Raw genomic sequence first — 24589 nt, forward strand, 5'->3', positions numbered from 1 at the left:
GTGTACCTGGGTAAGGATGGTTTTGCCCCATCATATCGAGAAAAACAGCGGTTTTAATGCAAACGAGTAATCCTAACTGTCAAAACCAACAACAGTCGTTGAAGTGTAATTCCCCCCGTTAGCATTGAGGTATCGTCTGGCAGAACGATCCCTGTGGATCGACTACTACCAGTCCAATATAGTTGGAATCCCACGCGTTAGCATTCCATTCAGTTCTGGTCACCTTCTGTGACCAGAACACCTGTTATTTTAGGAATGGTTGAAAGGACGGTGTTGGATGTGGGAGACTCTCTGTTTAAGGATGGTTTTTCAACCTTGACATAGGGGGCTTCCCTCACTCCTCTTTAATACCATCCGTCCTCCCTGTCCAGAATCTGTAAATTTGTGTTCTCAAAGGAGTGCTGTTTCTCCCTGAGGCGCAGGTAGAGAACTGACTGTTGGCCTGAAGATTTTGCCCGTCTCTGCTGTGCCATGCGTCGGCTTAGTGCTTGTTTTGTTTCCCCAAGATTTGAATCAGTGCATTCATCATTGCACTGGATAGCATACACCAGATTGTTTTTGTGGGTGTGGTGTGTCCGGTCCTTAATATGCACCAGTCTCTGTCTCAAGGTGTGCCTGGTTTGAAGTATACTGGGATGTTGTGTTGGTTAATAATTATTCTGACCTAATACATATGTAATGACAATATTTTTTGCGTCCGTCACTTTTTTCCCACTCATTCACCCTGTTCTTGTTATTTCTGGAACTGGATGCACTTTTCACAAACGACCAGCTGGGATTTCCACAGGTTTTGTGGGCTTCCCCCAAATGCCTATGCTCTTTCTCTTTGGCCCGTGGGCTGTTAGGAACATATCAGCTCTCTGTTGAAGGGTTCTGATAATGCCCAGTTTGTGTTCTAGTGAGTGGTGTGAGTCAAAAAGTAGGTATTGATCATCCTTGCCCAGCCACACCCTCCAGGAATTTGGAGTATAAATATTTGGTTTTGGCACCAACTGTAGGACTAGATCTGACCAATCCTAGTCTATGAGCATGGACTGCTGAAGCCTACTCGAATGAGCAGCGAAACGTCTAAGACAAACCAAGCAGTCCAAATGCGAACGATTGAAGGCCCTGAGATGATTCTCTCAAGAGATTCAATCGATCGCAACTCGACTGTTCAGTTCGGTTGTTCAAGGCAACACACTTAGACAACGACTAGTGCACTCTAAAGACCTGACACCCTTTACTTCGAAAAACAATTTGGTTTATAGTGTCCGGTGCAGTGACGAAAAAATCTTGATTTATATATTGGGAAAACAAAACAACAGTCAAGCCACCACATGTCACCAACTCTTCGGTTCAAGAACCAGCTGACTACCTGCACCTCAAAGAGAAACAACACTATTTTGAGGACCAAAACTTTTTAGATATTCTGTGGAGGGAAGACGGATGGTTCGAAAGGACATTGAAGGAAGCCATCTATGTCAAGGTTGAAAAACCATCCCTGAACAGAGGGGTGGTCTGTGACACCACCTATCTACTACAATGATGAGAGATATAGCAGATTAGTCTCTCTTAACAGGTGGCTGGATAGCTTCTGCAGACAACAGGGATTTACGTTTATTGATAATTGGCCCTCTTTCTGGGGCAAACCTGGCTTGCTGAGGAGAGACGGCCTTCACCCTAACCAGGAAGGCGCTATCCTCTTGTCTCGGAACATAGACTTCGCATTGAGCCACATTTGACTAACTGCACTAGAGCAAGCCCGGTCACAGGCAATTACAGAGCCTGCTAGCCTGGGTATGGAGTCAGTTAAATTAGAACTAGCCAGCGCCAGGCTGGATGATCCCTGTACACATAGCAATTTTCGTAGAATAATACACAACTCACAAAATGTTTTTTCTACTGTGTCTATGACTACGTCAGAGTTAGACATGCGTTCTACTGAGGTGGCAAATTATGATGCGTTCAGTTTATCGCAGCGCCAAGTAGACAATCTGAAAATTCCCGTCATATCAATTCCTAGATATGGTCGTAATTATTTTAAGTACACTGCGCATAATAAACGCAACATTATTAATATTGCTACTACGGATAATTTTATCAACAACTCCTTAAAACAGCCCACTACCTATAATATGGGCTTTCTAAACATCAGATCTTTGTCTCCCAAAACGTTATTAGTCAATGAGGTCATTAGAGACAACAACCTTAACGTCATCGGTCTTAGCGAAACCTGGCTTAAACCAGACGACTTTTTTGCGATAAATGAGGCATCCCCTCCTAACTATACGAATGCGCATATTGCCCGTCACCTCAAAAGGGGAGGGGGTGTCGCACTAATATACAACGAAAACTTTAACTTTAGTCCTAACTTAAATAATAAATATAAATCGTTCGAGGTGCTTTCTATGAAGTCTGCCACACCTCTGCCTCTGTGCCTGGCCGTTATCTACCGCCCCCCAGGGCCCTATTCGGACTTTATTAGTGAATTCTCAGAGTTTGTTGCTGATCTAGTGACGCACGCCGATAATATAATTATAATGGGGGACTTTAATATCCATATGAATACCCCATTGGACCCACCGTGCGTGGCGCTCCAGACTATAATTGATAGCTGTGGTCTTACACAAATAATAAATGAACCGACGCATCGCAGCGGTAATACGATAGACCTAGTGCTTGTCAGAGGTATCACCGTCTCCAAAGTTATGATACTCCCGTATACTAAAGTAATGTCCGATCATTACCTTATAAAATTCGAACTTCAGACTCATGTTCGGCAAGCTAACAATAATAATAACTGCTATAGCAGCCGCAACATTAATGCTGCCACAACGACGACTCTTGCGGACCTACTGCCCTCGGTAATGGCACCGTTCCCAAAGTATGTGGGCTCTATTGATAACCTCACTAACAACTTTAACAACGCCCTGCGCGAAACCATTGATAGTATAGCACCGCCGAAGTTAAAAAAGGCTCCAAAAAGGCGTACGCCATGGTTTACTGAAGAAACTAGAGCTCAGAAATTATTATGTAGAAAGCTGGAACGCAAATGGCGCACGACTAAACTTGAGGTGCACCATCAAGCATGGAGTGATAGTTTAATAACTTATAAACGCATGCTTACCTTAGCTAAAACTAATTATTACTCAAATCTCATCCGCATTAATAAAAACGATCCAAAATTTTTGTTTAGTACAGTAGCATCGCTAACCCAACAAGGGACTCCTTCCAGTAGCTCCACCCATTCGGCAGATGACTTTATGAAGTTCTTTAATAAGAAAATTGAACTTATTAGAAAGGAGATTAAAGACAATGCGTCCCAGCTACAACGGGGTTATAGTAACACAGATACGATTGTATATACGGCGGATACTGCAAATATCCAAAATAGTTTCTCTCGTTTTGATGAAATAACATTAGAAGGATTGTTACAACGTGTAAATGGAATAAAACAAACAACATGTTTACCTGACCCACTTCCTGGGAAACTTATCAAGGAGCTTTTTGTATTATTAGGTCCATCAGTGCTAAATATTATAAACTTATCACTTTCCTCGGGCACTGTTCCCGTTGCATTCAAAAAAGCGGTTATTCATCCTCTCCTTAAAAGACCTAACCTCGATCCTGACCTCATGGTAAACTACCGACCGGTGTCTCACCTTCCCTTTATTTCGAAAATCCTCGAAAAAATTGTTGCAGAGCAGCTAAATGAGCACTTAGCGTTTAACAATCTATGTGAAACCTTTCAATCCGGTTTCAGGGCAAATCACTCGACTGAGACAGCCCCCGCAAAATTGACTAATGATCTATTGCTAACGATGGACTCTGATGCGTCATCTATGTTGCTGCTCCTCGATCTTAGCGCTGCTTTCGATACCGTCGATCATAATATTTTATTAGAGCGTATCAAAATACGAATTGGTATGTCAGACTCAGCCCTGTCATGGTTTAACTCTTATCTTACTGATAGGATGCAGTGCGTCTCCTATAACAGTGTGACCTCGGACTATGTTAAGGTAACGTGTGGAGTTCCCCAGGGTTCGGTCCTTGGCCCTGTACTCTTCAGCATCTACATGCTGCCGCTAGGTGACGTCATACGCAAATACGGTATTAGCTTTCACTGTTATGCTGATGACACCCAACTTTACATGCCCCTAAAGCTGACCAACACGCCGGACTGTAGTCAGTTGGAAGCGTGTCTTAATGAAATTAAACAATGGATGTCCGCTAACTTTTTGCAACTTAATGCCGAAAAAACGGAAATGGTGATTATCGGTCCTGCTAGACACCGACCTCTATTTAATAATACAACTTTAACATTTGACAACCAAATAATAAAACAAGGTGACTCTGTAAAAAATCTGGGTATTATCTTCGACCCAACTCTCTCCTTTGAGTCACGTATTAAAAGCGTTACTAAAACGGCCTTCTTTCATCTCCGTAATATCGCTAAAATTCGCTCCATTTTGTCCACTAAAGACGCCGAGATCATTATCCATGCGTTTGTTACGTCTCGTCTCGATTACTGTAACGTATTATTTTCGGGTCTCCCCATGTCTAGCATTAAAAGATTACAGTTGGTACAAAATGCGGCTGCTAGACTTTTGACAAGAACAAGAAAGTTTGATCATATTACGCCTGTACTGGCTCACCTGCACTGGCTTCCTGTGCACTTAAGATGTGACTTTAAGGTTTTACTACTTACGTATAAAATACTACACGGTCTAGCTCCAGCCTATCTTGCCGATTGTATTGTACCGTATGTCCCGGCAAGAAATCTGCGTTCAAAAGACTCCGGCTTATTAGTGATTCCTAGAGCTCAAAAAAAGTCTGCGGGCTATAGAGCGTTTTCCGTTCGGGCTCCAGTACTCTGGAATGCCCTCCCGGTAACAGTTCGAGATGCTACCTCAGTAGAAGCATTTAAGTCTCATCTTAAAACTCATCTGTATACTCTAGCCTTTAAATAGACCTCCTTTTTAGACCAGTTGATCTGCCACTTCTTTTCTTTCTCCTATGTCCCCCCCTCCCTTGTGGAGGGGGTCCGGTCCGATGACCATGGATGAAGTACTGACTGTCCAGAGTCGAGACCCAGGATGGACCGCTCGCCTGTATCGGTTGGGGACATCTCTACGCTGCTGATCCGCTTGAGATGGTTTCCTGTGGACGGGACTCCCACTGCTGTCTTGGAGCCACTATGGATTGAACTTTCACAGTATCATGTTAGACCCGCTCGACATCCATTGCTTTCGGTCCCCTAGAGGGGGGGGGTTGCCCACATCTGAGGTCCTCTCCAAGGTTTCTCATAGTCAGCATTGTCACTGGCGTCCCACTGAATGTGAATTCTCCCTGCCCACTGGGTGTGAGTTTTCCTTGCCCTTTTGTGGGTTCTTCCGAGGATGTTGTAGTCGTAATGATTTGTGCAGTCCTTTGAGACATTTGTGATTTGGGGCTATATAAATAAACATTGATTGATTGATTGACATACAAAACTGTCCTTTCAACACTTCCTAAAAGACTGCAATTTTGACTATCATGCTCTTTCCAGTTCCATGAGCCCCACTTGTGCCATTAATACAACTGAAAGAAATCCTTAGTGTAGATTATTTCAGTCTAAGAACTGATTTTGGGCAGGTTCCAGTTACTTTACGGCTATTGTTTTGCCACATTATACAGTTCACTCGAAAAGTATTCACAGCACTTCACTTGTCCCACGTTTTGTTATGTTAAAGCCTTTTTCCAAAATGGAATACATTCATTTTGACATCAAAAAGTCTACACACAATACCCCATATTGACATTGTGGTTATTATTTTCATATTGCTTACATATATTTGTATTAAAAATAAAAACAAATAAATCACCTTACTAAGTATTCACAGCTTTTGCTCAATACTTAGTTAATGCCCCTTTGGCAGCAATCACAGCCTCAAGTTGTTTTGAATACAGAATATCTTTGTGCATTGCTGCATTCATCTTTCCCTCTATCCTACCTAGTCTCCCATTTCCCGCCAATGATTACCATCACCATAGCATGATGCTGCCACCACCACACTTTACTGTAGAGATGATATTGGCCTGGTGGTGAGCGGTGCCTGGTTTCCTCCAAGCATGATGCCTGACATTCACGCCAGAGAGTTCAATCTTTGCCTCATCAGACCAGAGAATTTTGTTTCTCATGGTCTGAGATTCTTTCTGATACATTTTGACAAACTTTTATGAAGGAATGGCCATTATACTGTAAAAGCTTGACTGCTGGATTGCTGCAAAGATGGTAGTCCTTCTGGAAGGTTCTCCTCTCTGCACAGAGGAATGCTGTAGCTCTGACAGACTGACCGTCGGGTTCTCGGTCACCTCCGTGACTATGGTCCTTCTCCCCCGATCGCTCAGTTTAGACGGCCTGTCAGCTCTCGAACGAGTCCTGGTGGTCACAAACATCTTCCATTTACGGACGCTGGAGACCACTTTGCTCATTGGGACCTTCAAGGCAGTATTTTTCTGTACCCATCCCCAGATTTGTGACTCGAGACAATCGTGTCTTGATATATGCAGACAATTCCTTCGGCTTCATTCTTGGTTTGTGCTCTGCCATGCACTGTCAGGTGTGGGTCCTTATATATAGACAGGTGTGTGCATGTCCAAATCATGTCCAAACAACTGAACTTACAGCAGGTGGACTCCAATTAAGCTAGAATAATCAGTTTAAACACGACGGACCTGCTCTTACTTTTGAGCTTCATGGCAAAAGCTGTAAATACTTATGTACATGTGATGTCTTTGATTGATTGATTGATTGATTGATTGATACTTTTATTGGTAGATTACAAAGTTCAGTACATATTCCGTATTATTTTTTTATTTTTAATACATTTGCAAATTATACCCCAAAGAGTGAAACACTTTCCAGAACAACATACAAATTTCATTCTAATGACTGCTGTTAGCATTTACAGAGGGTTGCTCCTTTGCTTTTTAACAGTTATGTTTACACCACAATAGAGTGAAACCATCATTGCCCGAGCAAGCCCTCATCTTGTTAAGGTGTTAATTGTTCAGGGCTTTGGCACCAGCACTCAGACTAGATCTGACAACTATATGACTTTGAACATGAACTGAAGAAAATCTGCTCAGAAAGAGGCAAAACTTCTTCTAATAAAAACTGAAGAGTCCCGTTGCATTGGCTTTAATCCCCTGAGAACAAAATTACCTGAATGGATGAATAATCAGAATTATATCATATTTTGTGTGCTGCCATATTAATGTTCAGTAATCCATCCAGGGTCTTCTGAATCAGGAGTTATGGCCCAGATTTCACTAAAACTATATTAGCAACATGGTTGTTTCTCTTATCCATCCATTTTCTACCGCTTATTCCCTTTTGGGGTCGCGGGGGGCGCTGGCGCCTATCTCAGCTACAATCGGGCGAAAGGGCGGGGTACACCCTGGACAAGTCGCCACCTCATCGCAGGGCCAACACAGATAGACAGACAACATTCACACTCACATTCACACACTAGGGCCAATTTAGTGTTGCCAATCAACCTGTTGTTTCTCTTATGAATCAGATTTTACCTCACAGGGCCAATTAGCTAGCCAACTACGTTAGCATTTGTTCATCCGCTGATAGTTTGATCAGAACAAATCAGTTTGACAAATAGTCTGTAGAGATCTGGACAATGTCATGTCTTTGTGATAATGTTTTGTTTATTTATCTTAGATTACTTCAAGACTCCAATAGTTCCTGTTTTTTCACTCTATTGTTTTGTTTCCATGCCAACCCATTAGTTTTCACCTGTCCCCATGTCACGCACCTGATTCACTTGGACTCATGCACCTGCTGACAATCACCACGTCACCTTTTAAGCCTGCAGTTGCCAGGCAGTCAGCCTGGCGACATCACCCTCTGTCACCTTCTACTCACCCTCTACCACCATCGTAATCCATGCTGATGAAGTTAAAGTATCAATGATTGTCACACACATACTACATGTGGCGAAAATATTCTCTGCATTTGACCCATCACCCTTGATCACCCCCTGGGAGGTGAGGGGAGCAGTGGGCAGCAGCGGGAATCATTTTTGGTGATTTAACCCCCAATTCCAACCCTTAATGCTGAGTGCCAAGCAGGGAGGTAACGGGTCCCATTTTTATAGTCTTTAGTATGACTCGGCCGGGGTTTGAACTCATGACCTACCGATCTCAGGGCGGACACTTTAACCACAAGGCCACTGAGTAGACCATGGTGCTTTTTTCATACTCTTTTCTCGGTCCAAGTAAGTTTTCTTAATTCACGCCATAGTTTGCAAGTTTTCTTTTTTATGACCATAGTTTTGCCTTAGTGCAAGTTTTTGTTTCATAGCCAAACTTTTGTATCTCCACTGTGAGCGCCATTTGTTTGTTCCTTTTTTGGGTTAATAATTAAAAGATGCCTTTACTTTCACGCCGTGTCCGCTCCAATCGCTTTTTACCACGGGAAAACAAACCACACCAAAGTCCACGCCATGACAGATGTCGTCAGCCTGACTGCCTGACAAATACAGGCTTAAAATGTGACGTGGTGATTGGCAACAGGTGCATGAGTCCAAATGAATCAGGTGCGTGACATGGGGACATGTGAAAACTAATGGGTTGGCATGGAGTGAAAAAACAGGAACTAATGGAGTCGTGAAGTAATCTAACATAACTAAACAAAACATGATCACAAAGACATGACAGACAAGAGGATGGATTTGGTCTATAAATATCACCATTTCTAGTGAGTATGATGTAGCTCAGGGGTAGGGAACCTATGGCTCTAGAGCCAGATGTGGCTCTTTTGATGACTGCATCTGGCTCTCAGATACATCTTAGCTGACATTGCTTAACGCAATAATTATGAATAATTTCGCTGGTAATCCATCCATCCATCCCTGGACAAGTCGCCACCTCATCGCAGGGCCAACACAGATAGACAGACAACATTCACACTCACATTCACACACTAGGGCCAATTTGGTGTTGCCAATCAACCTATCCCCAGGTGCATGTCTTTGGAAGTGGGAGGAAGCCGGAGTACCCGGAGGGAACCCACGCATTCACGGAGAGAACATGCAAACTCCACACAGAAAGATCCCGAGCCTGGATTTGAACCCAGGACTGCAGGACCTTCGTATTGTGAGGCAGACGCACTAACCCCTCTGCCACCGTGAAGCCCTCGCTGGTAATCACAGTGCTAAAAATAACTTGCAAAATATAAAACATTCTCATGCATTTAAATCCATCCATCCGTTTTCTACCGCACCTGTTCAAGAAGTCGCATTAATGGTAAGAAGTATTTTATGTCACAATGGAGGGGTCGCAGCTTGCTGCAGGGTCGTTCTTCCAGGAAGGCAGACGGACTACTCGGTACATGGCATTTAGGTAAAAACATGATTTAATTTACACTAAAAAAAGATACAAACAAAAATCGCTCACAGTGGAGGCACAACTTGGGCTAAGGAACAAAGCTATCGCATAAACAGACTATGAACATAAATCAAACAAAACTTACTTGGCATGGCATGAAGCACGAAACTATGGCAAGGCATGAAACAAGTCAGCACAGAGCAAGAAAAGGTCACAATGATGCCAGAGCAACTGACTGGCAAAGACGAGCTTAAATACTGCCTCTGGTTAGTGCTCGGGAAGCAGGTGAGCGGGCATTTTGTCCACCAGAGACAGGTGGACAAAATGAGTAACCAAGGAAACAAGACAAGGGAGTGGAAAAAACAGGAACTTAAAGAGTCCAAAGGACAAACAGCACATGGCCGAACAAAAACATGATCAACAGACATGACATTTGATTTATTATTGGTTAGCTTCAGAATAACAAAGTTATTAAAAAGAATAAGAGACTTATTATACTCTAAAAATGTTGGTCTTACTTAAAAATGCACTCATTTAGTTGTATTCAGTGTTAAATAATATGATATGGCTCTCACGGAAATACATTTTGAAATATTTGGCTTTCATGGCTCTCTCAGCCAAAAAGGTTCCCGACCCCTTATGTAGGCCATGTTTCATTTAAATAAATAAATGGGTTGTACTTGTATAGCGCTTTTCTACCTTCAAGGTACTCAAAGCGCTTTGACACTACTTCCACATTTACCCATTCACACACACGTTCACACACTGATGGAGGGAGCTGCCATGCAAGGCGCCAACCAGCACCCATCAGGAGCAAGGGTGAAGTGTCTTGCTCAGGACACAACGGACGTGACGAGGTTGCTACTAGGTGGGAATTGAACCAGGGACGCTCGGGTTGCGCACGGCCACTCTCCCACTGCGCCAGTTATCCTTTTATCTTATTAAATAAATCTTGTTGGCCGAGCTAAACATTCACAGGCTTATTCCGCCAGTGATCGCTAGTGGGAGCCAGAGTCGAACCCCCCAAAAAAGGCTCCAATTTGGGACCCCTATGGAACTTTGATATGGAAAAGAAAAGCCCCAAAAGAGCCTTAGTATTTCTACAACATATCTTCCATAGTTTTGGTCACTTGTTCGCATGGTAGATTGAACCAGCGGATTGTCTGTTCCCCTGTGGTCTAAACACGTCTTGTGCAAACATGAAGTCTGCTCGACTCCTTGACCTGAATCAGTGCGCAATAATCCAGGTCCTTTTGCACGCGTGCTCATGTTTGAGCAAGCCGGAGGACGTCTCACTGGACAGGTCTCAGAGTTTACTCTAGCGAGTAAACGTAACAGCTACTGTATCTTCGCTGGAGCCAATAGTCTGTTTTTTTTTTGTTGTTTTTGTGCATTTTCCACTGACATACTATGAAGGTAAGCAAGATTGAAAACACTAACAGCCATAGGACATAACGTTAACGTTTTAGCACAGGATATATTTTAAGACTCAACAATAATTGAATCGCAATTGATTTGTTGGCATGGAGTCACGGTTGTATTTTGATCTCTCCAGCGTTTTTGTCAGACATATGGATAAACACAGCTGGTAGAGGCAGATATCAAACACAGGAACCAGATTAGCAGTACGTCACAAAGTCAACCTGAGGGCAGGATCACATACTATATCTTTCAACTTCACTTTTATGTTTGTGAGTAAAAAATGCGTGGTTATAAAAATTGATCATGCTAGGATATTGTGGCTAAACTCTCTTTTTAGTTTCTGTAATAAGACTGCGTCTTACTGTGGGAGGCCTGCTGTGAGGAAAATTTATCATTTTAGTACTTGACACTGTGGGCAAGGTAATTACATGAATAAAATAACCCCGTCTACTAATCCAACAGTTAAAGTGAACATTTATAAATACAAATACTGTGGACCGTCTATGGCCGACTGACCCAGGAGTTGTATAATTCAGAATATGAATGCCTCTACAGTTGTTCTGTAGTTTTAACCGCTGTTATGGATGCATTTACCGAGACGGTGTGAGACCTCTGTGAGCATAAAATGATTAAATCTCAATTAAGAGGTAAGATCAACAAGAGAAAAGGAAAAATAACTATGACCCAAATATAAAACTATATTTTTCCCCAAAGACCTTTCATAAAGACAGATTGTCTTATATTGTGAGTCTAAAGATTCACAGATTAAGGTGGCGCATGTGAGCTTTTCTTCCCGTCACTCACACATTTACAGAGTCTTCAAACAACTGTCAAGCTGCAAGTTTGCCATTGCAACTTTGTGTGTTATTTCAACGATCTCGAAAACATAAAAAAATAACAAATGCCGTCTTATGTGTCAAACTTTGGTAAACGGTGCGTCATGGGAGACGCCAGAGGTTGTTGTGATTTTGAGGCTGCAGATGAACGAGGTAGGAGCGTGAGGTAAAAAGGGGTATTTATTGATAAACGAACAAAAGGCGAGAGCAACGAGAAGTGCTCTGCCCGAACAGACTATGAAGAAAACAAAACAAAACGTAACTGCTGAAACCCAGCGAAACGCTCAGGAGAAATGTGGAGCAGACAGCGTCCACAAAGTAGTGCGTATTCAGCTTATCATTAAAGGGCTCCTCTGTAGTCCAGTGAAATGATGACATCATCAATGTCCTGACAACAAAGGTAGAAATAGGATCAACTGGAATAGTCTTGATTGCAAATAGAAAACAGCCAGCTAAATCACCAACAAAACCGGAAGAGCCGCCAAAATAAAAGCACAGGACAGAAACTAACAAAATATAATGGAGAACACTAAAAAAACGCAACATAAGGCACGGCTTAGTATAACCAGCCGTGACAATATCGTCTCAAAGGTGAACTATTATGCAAACTAAAATGAAAACATGGAGGCAAGGTGTAAATATTTATAAATCAATCTTGTCTTCCTTCATACTTCCTCCAAGCGAGAAATTTGGAATTTTGCACAACCCGTGACTTCAGCGGATTATCCACATTTACCTGATTTGCTAGGGGACGAAATCATGTAATCTTGCGAAAAACTTGGATTCCTCAATTTATTTTTACCACCCAGGAGAGTTTCATGCGGTACATTCTTCTCAACATCCTGTACCAGTGTGCGTGACTGCTCGCGCACGACATGGCCAAGTAGTCCCAGGAACAGGTTTTGACAATAGGTGCCAAAATTATACATTAAAAATAGATAACAAAATTTTAGTACGTCTTCACAAATATTCTTATGAGGCATTAAATGCATTGGCGAAAAAGAGAATTTTGTTGAACATTGTCAAATTTCATCCATCCATTTTCTTCCGCTTATTCGAGGTTGGGTTGCGGAGGCAGCAACCGAAGCAGAGAAGCCCAAACATTCCTCTCCTAGCCACTTCGTCCAGCTCCTACTGGGGGATCCCAAGGCATTCACAGGCTAACCGGGAGACATAGTCTTCCCATCGTGTCTTGGGTCCTCCCCATGGCTTCCTGCCGGTCGGACATGCCCGAAACATCTGCCTAGGGAGACGTTCGGGTGGCATCCTGACCAGATGCCTGAACCACTTCATGAGGCTCCTCCCGGTGTGGAGGAGCAGCGGCTTTACTTTGAGTTCCTCCCGGTAGGCAGATCTTCTCACCCTATGTCTAAGGGAGAGCCTGCCACCCGGCGGAGGACACTCATTTCGGCCACTTGTACCCGAGATCTTGTCGTTTCGGTCATAACGCAAAGCTCAAGACCATAGGAAAGGAATGTAGATCGACCAGGCAATTGAGAACTTTCCTTCCTGCTCAGCTCCTTCTTCGCCACAACGGATTGATACGGCGTCCGGACTACTGAAAACACTGCACCAATCCGCCTGTCGAGCTCACAATCCACTCTTCCTTCACTCAAACTCCTCCACATGGGGCAAGATTTCCTCCCCAACTCGAGATGCACAGAACCATGGACTTGGATTTGGAGGTACTGATTCTCATCCCAGTCGCTTCACACTCGGCTGCGAACCGATCCAGTGAAAGCTGAAGATCCTGGCCAGATTAAGCCATCAGGACCACGTCATCTGCAAAAAGCTGAGACCTAATCATGCAGTCACCAAACCGGATCCCCTCAACACCCTGACTGTCCATCCATCCATCCATCATCTTCCGCTTATCCGAGGTCGGGTCGCGGGGGCAGCAGCCTAAGCAGGGAAGCCCAGACTTCCCTATCTCCAGCCACTTCGTCTAGCTCTTCCCGGGGGATCCCGAGGCGTTCCCAGGCCAGCCGGGAGACATAGTCTTTCCAACGTGTCCTGGGTCTTCCCCGTGGCCTCCTACCAGCTGGACGTGCCCTAAACACATCCCTAGGGAGGCGTTCGGGTGGCATCCTGACCAGATGCCCGAACCACCTCATCTGGCTCCTCTCGATGTGGAGGAGCAGCGGCTTTACGTTGAGCTCCTCCCGGATGGCAGAGCTTCTCACCCTATCTCTAAGGGAGAGCCCCGCCACCCGGCGGAGGAAACTCATTTCGGCCGCTTGTACCCGTATTCTTATCCTTTCGGTCATGACCCAAAGCTCATGACCATAGGTGAGGATGGGAACGTAGATCGACCGGTAAATTGAGAGCTTTGCCTTCCGGCTCAGCTCCTTCTTCACCACAACGGATCGATACAACGTCCGCATTACTGAAGACGCCGCACCGATCCGCCTGTCGATCTCACGATCCATTCTTCCCCCACTCGTGAACAAGACTCCTAGGTACTTGAACTCCTCCACTTGGGGAAGGGTCTCCTCCCCAACCCGGAGATGGCACTCCACCCTTTTCCGGGCGAGAACCATGGACTCGGACTTGGAGGTGCTGATTCTCATTCCGGTCGCTTCACACTCGGCTGCGAACCGATCCAGTGAGAGCTGAAGATCCCGGCCAGATGAAGCCATCAGGACTACATCATCTGCAAAAAGCAGAGACCTAATCCCGTGGCCACCAAACCGGAACCCCTCAACGCCTTGACTGCGCCTAGAAATTCTGTCCATAAAAGTTATGAACAGAATCGGTGACAAAGGACAGCCTTGGCGGAGTCCAACCTTCACTGGAAACGTGTCCGACTTACTGCCAGCAATGCGGACCAAGCTCTGGCACTGATCGTACAGGGATCGGACCGCCACAATAAGACAGTCCGATACCCCATACTCTCTGAGCACTCCCCACAGGACTTCCCGAGGGACACGGTCGAATGCCTTCTCCAAGTCCACAAAGCACATGTAGACTGGTTGGGCAAACTCCCATGCACCCTCAAGAACCCTGCCGAGAGTATAGAGCTGGTCCACAGTTCCACGACCAGGACGAAAACCACACTGTTCCTCCTGAATCCGAGGTTCGACTATCCGGCGAAGCCTCCTCTCCAGTACACCTGAATAAACCTTACCGGGAAGGCTGAGGAGTGTGATCCCACGATAGTTGGAACACACCCTCCGGTCCCCCTTCTTAAAGAGAGGGACCACCACCCCGGTCTGCCAATCCAGAGGTACCGCCCCCGATGTCCACGCGATGCTGCAGAGTCTTGTCAACCAAGACAGCCCCACAGCATCCAGAGCCTTAAGGAACTCCGGGCGGATCTCATCCACCCCCGGGGCCTTGCCGCCGAGGAGCTTTTTAACTACCTCAGCGACCTCAGCCCCAGAAATAGGAGAGTCCACTACAGATTCGCCAGGCACCGCTTCCTCAAAGAAAGACGTGTTGGTGGGATTGAGGAGGTCTTTGAAGTATTCCCTCCACCGATCCACAACATCCGCAGTCGAAGTCAGCAGAACACCATCCGCACCATACACGGTGTTGATAGTGCACTGCTTCCCCTTCCTGAGGCGCCGTATGGTGGTCCAGAATCGCTTCGAAGCCGTCCGGAAGTCGTTTTCCATGGCTTCCCCGAACTCTTCCCATGTCCGAGTTTTTGCCTCCGCGACCGCTAAAGCTGCACACCGCTTGGCCCGTCGGTACCCGTCCACTGCCTCCGGAGTCCTATGAGCCAAAAGAACCCGATAGGACTCCTTCTTCAGCTTGACGGCATCCCTCACTGCTGGTGTCCACCAACGGGTTCTGGGATTACCGCCACGACAGGCACCAACAACCTTGCGGCCACAGCTCCAATCAGCCGCCTCGACAATAGAGGTTCGGAACATGGTCCACTCGGACTCAATGTCCCGCACCTCCCTCGTGACATGTTCAAAGTTCTCCCGGAGGTGTGAATTGAAACTCTCTCTGACAGGAGACTCTGCCAGACGTTCCCAGCAGACCCTCACAATGCGCTTGGGCCTGCCAGGTCTGTCCGGCATCCTCCCCCACCATCGCAGCCAACTCACCACCAGGTGGTGATCGGTAGAAAGCTCCGCCCCTCTCTTCACCCGAGTGTCCAAAACATAAGGCCGCAAATCCGATGACACAACTACAAAGTCTAGAAATTCAATCAATCAATCAATCAATCAATGTTTATTTATGTAGCCCTAAATCACAAATGTCTCAAAGGACTGTACAAACCACTACGACAACGACATCCTCAGGAGAACCCACATAAGGGCAAGGAAAACTCACACCCAGTGGGCAAGGAGAACTCACACCCAGTGGGACGCCAGTGACAATGATGACTATGAGAACCTTGGAGAGGACCTCATATGTGGGCAACACCCCGCCCCCTAGGGGACCGAAAGCAATGGATGTCGAGCGGGTCTAACATGATACTGTGAAAGTTCAAGCCATAGTGGCTCCAACACAGCCGGAGAATTCAGTTTAAAGCGGATCCAAGAAGGCAGCGAGAGTCCCGTCCACAGGAAACCATCCCAAGCGGAATCGGATTCTGTCCATAAAAGAAATGAACAGAATCAGTGACAAAGGGCAGCCTTGGCGTAGTCCAACCCTCACTGGAAACAGTGGGAGACTTACGGCCGCCAATGCCCACCAAGCTCTGACACCGATCGTACAGGGACTGTCACAATCGGACAGTCCGATACCCCATACTCTCTGAGCACTCCCCACAGGACTTCCCGAGGGACACGGTCAAATGCCTTCTCCAAGTCCACAAAGTACATGTAGACTGGTTGGGCAAACTCCCATGCACCCTCAAGGACCCCGCTGAGAATATAGAGCTGGTTTACCGTTCTACGACCAGGACGAAATTGTTAAATTCCGATTTTGGCAAAGCCTGAACGACCACCTCTGTGTGTCGCCAAGAGATCCACAGCCTGCAGAAATGTACGTACGTCAACGTCACTTTTGCTACGTCTCATCTTTTGCCGTGAAAATGGGCGTACCCCAGGTTTTTGTGCAGTCACTCCTACACTTTTATAAATGTTTAGGTGAGATTTGGCAGACTAATTCGGATACAAATCACCTTCAAATGACATCTTTGTCATTTGTCTTCAACAGACTTGAACTATTAACAGTGGTTAACTTCTTTTTTACACCTGCATGAAGTGTTTTTGATCATGGAAGCGATTATTCCTACACAATAATAAATCACTAGCAAACAGGTGTGCTGTGTATAAGATAAGATAAGCATCCGCGACTGACGAGCAGGGTCTCTTATCTGACTGGTTGATAAAATAGATCCACCGGCGTTGCAGTTCTCCTTGGATCGGATGTAACGGATCTTTAAGCAGGTCCGAATCCTGACTTTCATTAAGGGCTCGACGCTACCAGATGGTCGGGTGAGTGTGTGACCATTGGGCGTCCCTTTGCCTTCCCAGCCCCCTTTGTATGAGTCCAGGCATAGGATGACAAAGGGAAGGCCACAGGTCACGTGACAGGAAGACGATCAGAGAGAACGTACAGCTCATGCCCGTTTATTTACACAAATATTTTATATTTTTGACGCGATAGTGTGCTTTCTGCATAACCATGGTCAGTCCAAAAAAAAAAAGGTAAGGTCTGAGTTCTGAACAAGGTGCTGATCCGATCTATTTGGTTCTTCTGTTGACGATGGAAACAAAACACTATGGTGAGAGGCCGCTGAGAAATGCAATCAAAGAGGGAAGGTCTCCCGTCCAAAGGAAAAACCTAGTAACTCACTTCTAGCTGATTTTGAGAAAACAAAGCAAAACCAATCTATCTTGATGCTGTCTTACAAAGATTTACAAAGTCATCAGATGTTTTCTTGAGCTTTCATTTTCTTGCCGATTGAGCCGTGGATTGAATCTGCTCTCATGAATGTGTGCCCTTTCTCCAGATATTTTATCACAATCTCGGGTGGGCCCCATTCTGCGTTTGCACATTGGGGAAGAGCCGTGTACAGCGTCCAGTTTTTATTTTGACCTCCACAGTTATCTGCCCAAAAGAGTATGCAAGGAGAAGGATCAAGAACAATACATTTAATGAAGGTGCTTGCAACGTCCTGGGCCAATCTTCCAAATATCCCCTCGTGCCATAATATCACATAATCAGGCTGACCGTCGGCCCCCATTCCTGCAAATGTCTCATTAAAGACAACAAGGCGACTGACAAAGAAGCTCCGATTGGTCCCTTGAGATACTAGGTTTTTCTGTTGTATCTACGCGGTTATGTGGTAGTTGCTAGGTCCTGCCATGCGCGTAACAGCTTACTTACGGAAATAATTACAATATCACATACATTAATGTAAAGCATATCACCTAGGAACTCCAAAATCATGTTAGACCCGCTCGGCATCCATTGCTTTCCTCCTCTCCAAGGTTCTCATAGTCATCATTGTCACCGACGTCCCACTGGGTCATTATTGTCACCGATGTCCCACTGGGTATGAGTTTTCCTTGCCCTTATGTGGGCCTACCGAGGATGTCGTAGTGATTTGTGCAGCCCTTTGAGACACTAGTGATTTAGGGCTATATAAGTAAACATTGATTGATTGATTGAAAATTATTATCAGCTCAGTTTTTACCAAAATTGAGTTACTGGGTTTTGCCTTTGGACGGGAGAGGTGGGAGTCGAGTGTGCCTCTGCCTTTTGTGTGAGGGTGAGAGACCCTGAGAGGAGAATGCATTTTGCATTTGTGAAAATCTATTTCGTTTCCAGATAAGGCATTAAACAGACGTTGAAAACGGGGAAATGCAGTGTGACAGGCGCTCGATAGCGAGAGAAGGCAGCGCACAGGAGCGAAGAAGGTGAGCGTTGGCCGACACAAACGCCCCGTTCGTATGGCGCTTACGGCGCGATAAATAAATAGATTGCCGCCGCCCCTTTCCTGTGCATGATGTAAGTCGGAGGCAAACACGCACAATGTGAACACGTTGACAGCAGCAAATGGAAGCAGCCAACTGATAGGATTTAATCACGCCTATCATAACGTGATGGTTGACGCAAAATGTCAAGGTTTTATCAGCTTAATGTGACTGTTGGTGGTTCAGAATAAATACATGGATTAAATCTCAGTATTCTTCTTCCTCCAAACACCACGAGTTGAGTTTATACCAAAATGGATACATGGATGATACAGCAGAGGATTGGGAGAATGTCATGTGGTCAGATGAAACCAAACTAGAACTTTTTGGTATAAAAACTTGTCGTGTTTGGAGGAAGAAGAATACTGAGTTGTATCCCAAGAACACCATACCTACTGTGAAAAATGGGGGTGGAAACATCATGCTTTGGGGTTGTTTTTCTGCTAAGGGGACAGGACGATTGATCCGTGTTAGGGAAAGAATGAATGGGGCCATGTATCGTGAGATTTTGAGGCAAAACCTCCTTCCATCAGTGAGAGTTTTGAATGGTTGACCAAATACTTATTTTACACCATAATTTACAAATAAATTCTTTAAAATTCCTACAATCTGAATTCCTGGATTTTTTTTTTTTTTCACATTCTGTCTCTCACAGTTGAAGTGTACCTATGATGAAAATTACAGACCTCTGTCATCATTTTTAGTGGGAGAACTTGCACAATCGGTGGCTGACTAAATACTTTTTTGCCCCACTCTGTGTGTGTATATATATATATATATATATATATATATATATTTATTTATTTTTTTTTTTTTTTATTATTATTTTTTATTTTATTTTATTTTGCCCAGGGAGCATTTGGGACTGTGTGACAAGTGGTGGCACTTTTGTGACTTCTGCGGTGCTTTTTTGTGGACTTCTGGATCTGCCTCCCGGAGAGCCTTTTGGCCATGGAGACCAGCTACTGGGTCTGTGCCACACCAGAGTCCATTCGGAGAGACTGGAGGAGATGCGGACCAAGAGACAGGGCTGCGGAGCTAGCACTGAGCGCCGGGACGGACAAGCATCACAGTGTCTTGGCTGAATGAGCAGGTATCGGACAACTCAGTCTCCTTGGACATATCCTCGCTCATCCATGCGGACTGGACACTGGCCGAGAGTTGGTTGGCGGCCGAGAGTGGAGTCGGCTCTCTTGGTTGCTTTGTTGGGTCTGCTCCTTTCTCTGGCCATGCTCCCTCCACCCCAGCGGACGATGGTGTGGAACACCGCAGAGGCCACCACAGTGTATATGTGTCCTATACGTTTTATTCATCGCTGTATGTAGAAGTGGCTGGTTGCATCAGCTCTGCTTTTTTTAATGTCTTTAATGTCCTTTGTGTTCTTTGATGTTTGATATTTCTCTCGTATACACATGTAAGAGGAATGTGTGCTATGGCTATGAGTTTTTTTTCCCCTTGGCCTCAGTCTGGACCCCCTCTCCAAGGGCCCAGGCATAGACCGATTTTTTTTTTTTAACTTGTTCACCTGTATCTCACCTTTTTTGTAAGGGGCACCGGAAGCTGGCAGATCCGTCAGCAATCCTATTCTGTCTCTCTGTAATGTTTGTCTGATCTTGAACGGGATTGTGCTGAAAATTTTTATTTCATCTCGGGATTAATAAAGTATGTATGTCTGATTCTGATTCTGATGGTGAAAACTTTGCATACACAGAACATAATGTCATGGCTGTCTTGAGTTTCCAATAATTTCTACAACTCTTATTTTTTTGTGAGGGATTGGAGCACATTCATGAAGTTTGGTTCTTTTATGAATTCATTATGGGTCTACTGAAAATGTGACCAAATCTGCTGGGTTGACACATACAATTCTCTCCCCGTCATCTTGAATGGGATTGTGCTGAAAATTTTAATTTTCCTGAAGGAACTCTCCTGACGGAATAAATAAAGTACTATCCAATCTATCTGATCTAATCTAATCTGTAATGGCAGTGATCATCTCCTCGCAACGACCACGACTCAAGCATTTGTGCGTAACTGTGCCAGTTTGCACGTATATTCATAATGTGCTCAAAATAGACGCAAAAACAGCTGCCCCACACAATTTCAGTCTTGGTGCAGCTTGATTGACTAATGACTCTATTGTTATTTCCTCGTAGCATTGTCCATCCATCCATTTCCTACCGCTTATTCCCTTTGGGGTCGAGGGTGGCGCTGGTGCCTATCTCAGCCACAATTGGGCGGAAGGCGGTGCACACCCTAGACAAGTCGCAACCTCATCGTAGTATTGAGCTCGTTCTAATATCGTAAATTTACGGTCTACAAGCCGCTACTTTTTTTTCCTACGCTTTGAACCCCACGGCTTAGTCTACTGTGCGGTTTGTTTATGACGGCTCGCTCACTGCAGGTGCTGCTGGGTGAAGGCTTAAAAGTGATTCCCGCTGCTTCTACTCATGTTGATTCTTCATTCATCACTCCAAGCAAGTTTGTAAGTTTTACAATGTAACTAAAACAATTCTTACTTCCTAAAGTGTTTTCATGCATATTTGTACGTACTATAGTAATGTAATGAAGCTAGCATGGTTAGCATTAGCTAATATGCTAACCAATAATGAGTGCCTCTGTTAGTATTATTAACTTACAATGCCATTCTTTTTGTATTGTGTCAGTTTCTCAAATTCACCAGACGTCACCGTGGAGTTAATGAATCTGTTTAGCTGATTGGAGAGCAAGCTTCTGCAGCTTCTGTTTTGTTTGATCAACCATTTTACTGCCGTGTTACAGACACATCCATCCCATCCATCCATTTTCTACCGCTTATTCCCTTCAGTGTTCGCGGGGGGCGCTGGCGCCTATCTCAGCTACAATCGGGCGGAAGGCGGTGAACACCCTGGACAAGTCGCTATTTCATCGCAGGGACAACACAGATAGACAGACAACATTCACACTCTAGGGACTATTTAGTGTTGCCAATCAACGTATCCCCGGGTGCATGTTTTTGGAGGTGGGAGGAAGCCGGAGTACCCAGAGGGAATCCACGCAGTCACGGGAGGACATGCAAACTCCACACAGAAAGATCACGAGCCTGGGATTGAACCCAGGACTGCAGGACCTTCGTATTGTGAAGCAGACGCACTAACCCCTCTGCCACTGTGAAGCCCGTTACAGACACATTTTGGAAATAATTAAGGTATGTAAATAAACATTTGTAAAATCTGTGTAAATAACTAATTCCACAACGTATATATCTGTGGCTTATAGTAACAAAGTCTAAAGAGAAGGACAATTTATGACCAGTGTCAGCGAAGAAAAATCCATAAATTAGCTGCACCATTTCAAAGCCGCAGAGTTCAAAGCCTATGGAAAAAAGTCATAGTTTAGAGTCCGTAATTTCCAGTAATTTCCAGTCATTTATCCTCAAATGATACACAACAGGAGTGTTTTTCTTTTACCCATTTTATGATGCTACCTTCTAAAGAAGAGGACACAGAATATCAATCAGGTTCATTCGAGGAAAGAGGGCATCTCAGCTGGCTAGAGGCTTTGAAAAAAAAAAAAACATAAATCCGCCCCGAAGGATGGGGTGATTTCCAAGTGAGTTTGCTAAAAATAGCCAACAGCAGGAGTTTTTTGTAAGACAGGTCCTAATCATTTAGCCGGACAATAGAGCGGGCACCCGATTAACCCGCAGTGTCGCTAATAGACCCTGAGTTGTAGAGTCACCATGCTGATGACTACGCCAGAGAGCAAGGAGGGGGTAATCTGCATGGGGAACTCACGGGTGTTGATCTTCTGCAAGGAGATGTGTTTCTCTAACTGCCGTCGCAGTTTGACCTCGGCCCCGTACTTCCCCGTGGTGCCGTTGTCCGCCAGGATGAAGTGCGAGTGCAGACTGTTGAGAACGGTCAACTTGCTCATGGGGTTGGACATGGTTTGGTACGGCCGCACCACCTGGTCAACAGAGGCAGTGGAATTGAAAAAAATGTTTGTTTGCATTGATATTATGAGCTATTATTCACGTTTTAATTCACGTTCTGATCCGACACCAAGTCTATTCAGGATACTATCGGCAATACCAATCCAATACCTTGTCCAAATATACTAATGTGTCTGGTAAAATTTTAAAAGTGTATTTCAAGTATTGCTGCTCTGCGACAATCATCTTTAAATGATATACATGTAAAGTCTCAGCGATAAACAATTATTCGGTGCTGAAAATGAAATCTTATTTATATATAACATATGCAAGTGTATATATGCTTTGTTTAATATATATATATATATATATATATATATATATATATATATATATATATATATATATACACACACACACATATATATATACATATATACATATATACACATACACACACATATATATACATATATACACATATATACATATATATATATTTATATATATACACATATATACATATATACATATATATACATATATATACATATATATATATATATATATATATATATAAGCGGTAGAAAATGGATATATATCCATCCATCCATCCATTTTGCTACCGCTTATTCCCTTTTGGGGTCGCGGGGGGGGGGGGGCGCTGGCGCCTATCTCAGCTACAATCAGGCGGAAGGCGGAGTACACCCTGGACAAGTCGCCATCTCATTGCAGGGCCAACACAGATAGACAGACAACATTCACACTCACATTCACACACTAGGGCCATTTTAGTATTGCCAATCAACCTATGATATATATATATATATATATATATATATATATATATATATATATATATATATATATATATATATATATATGTATATATCTATTTATTAATTTTTTTAATGTTTTTTTTTTGTTTGTTTGTTTGTATTTACCCTGGAAGAAATATGAAGTACTCTATTTTTTCTTAATTGTATTTATTCATATTTTTATACATTTATCATTTATGTATCCATTTTTACTTTTACATGTTTTAATACATACATAAATGGGTTGTACTTGTATAGCGCTTTTCTAACTTCAAGGTACTAAAAAGGCTTTAACACTAATTCCACATTTACCCATTCACACACACATTCACACACTGATGGAGGGAGCTGCCATGCAAGGAGCTAACCAGCACCCATCAGGAGCAAGGGTGAAGTGTCTTGCTCAAGGACACAACGGACGTGACGAAGTTGGTACTAGGTGGAGATTGAACTAGGGTTGCGCACGGCCACTGAACCACTGCGCCACGCCGTCCCCATTTTAAATCAATTTCTTTTAGAGACAAGCAAACAGCCATGCATTTTAGGTTAACCAAGGTTTACCATGTAAGAATCATGAAGTACTTTATTATTATTTTTAAATTGTATTTATTCATGTTTTTATTTATTTATTATGTGATAAAAATGTTATTGTATTTTTTTTCTACATGTTTTATATATTTTATCCATAGACAAACAACCAGCCATGCATTTTAGATTAATCATAGTATAACCTTTAAGAAATATAAAGTACCGTATTTCCTTGAATTGCCGCCGGGGCGCCAATTAATTTAAAACCTCTTCTCACTCCTGCGCTTACCAAAGGCATGCGGTAAAAGTAAGCATGCGCTAATTATTTTAAAACCTCTTCTCACTCCGGCACTTACCAAAGGCATGCAGTAAAAAAATTGAGTGTGATGTAAGCTTGGACTTTAAATCCTACCGAATAGCTCTTAATCTTCTTCCCTTTATGCGATTTCAAATTACCGGTATTGAAATCAGCCTCCTCCATTTTGAAAATGATGACAGGGGAAGTGTCACTCGTGACGTCACGAGTTTGACCAGGCGGTAATACTAAGCATGCCGCAATTATTTTGCGAAGCGAGTTTGATTGTAATTCAGGGCAGGCGCATAAGGCAATTCAAGGAAATACGGTACTTTAAAAAATATATATATTTATTCATATTTGTATTCATTTATTACCTATTCATTTTTACAATGTATAGGGGACTCCATCACCCGAAACATAAAGCTTAGCAAACCAGCCACAATTAAGTGTATTCCCGGGGGCAGAGCACCTGACATTGAAGCTAATCTTAGGGAGCTAACTCGCAACAGGTCTAGTAAACACGT

The 24589-nt window shown here is 43.9% G+C and overlaps 1 protein-coding gene across 6 annotated transcripts in view; it reads right to left on the reverse strand.

Annotated features, from left to right (window-relative positions):
- The window catches only part of trpm3 (transient receptor potential cation channel, subfamily M, member 3), a 400472-nt gene that overhangs the window by 229504 nt on the left and 146379 nt on the right, over positions 1-24589 (reverse strand). For all 6 annotated transcript variants that reach the window (XM_061897816.1, XM_061897779.1, XM_061897795.1 and 3 more), the window contains exon 6: positions 22285-22456. In XM_061897816.1, the coding sequence (XP_061753800.1) occupies positions 22285-22456 (172 nt within the window). The remainder of the gene's footprint in view (positions 1-22284; positions 22457-24589) is intronic.

Source organism: Nerophis ophidion, linkage group LG01 (assembly GCF_033978795.1).
Source record: "Nerophis ophidion isolate RoL-2023_Sa linkage group LG01, RoL_Noph_v1.0, whole genome shotgun sequence".
Lineage (NCBI taxonomy): Eukaryota > Metazoa > Chordata > Actinopteri > Syngnathiformes > Syngnathidae > Nerophis > Nerophis ophidion.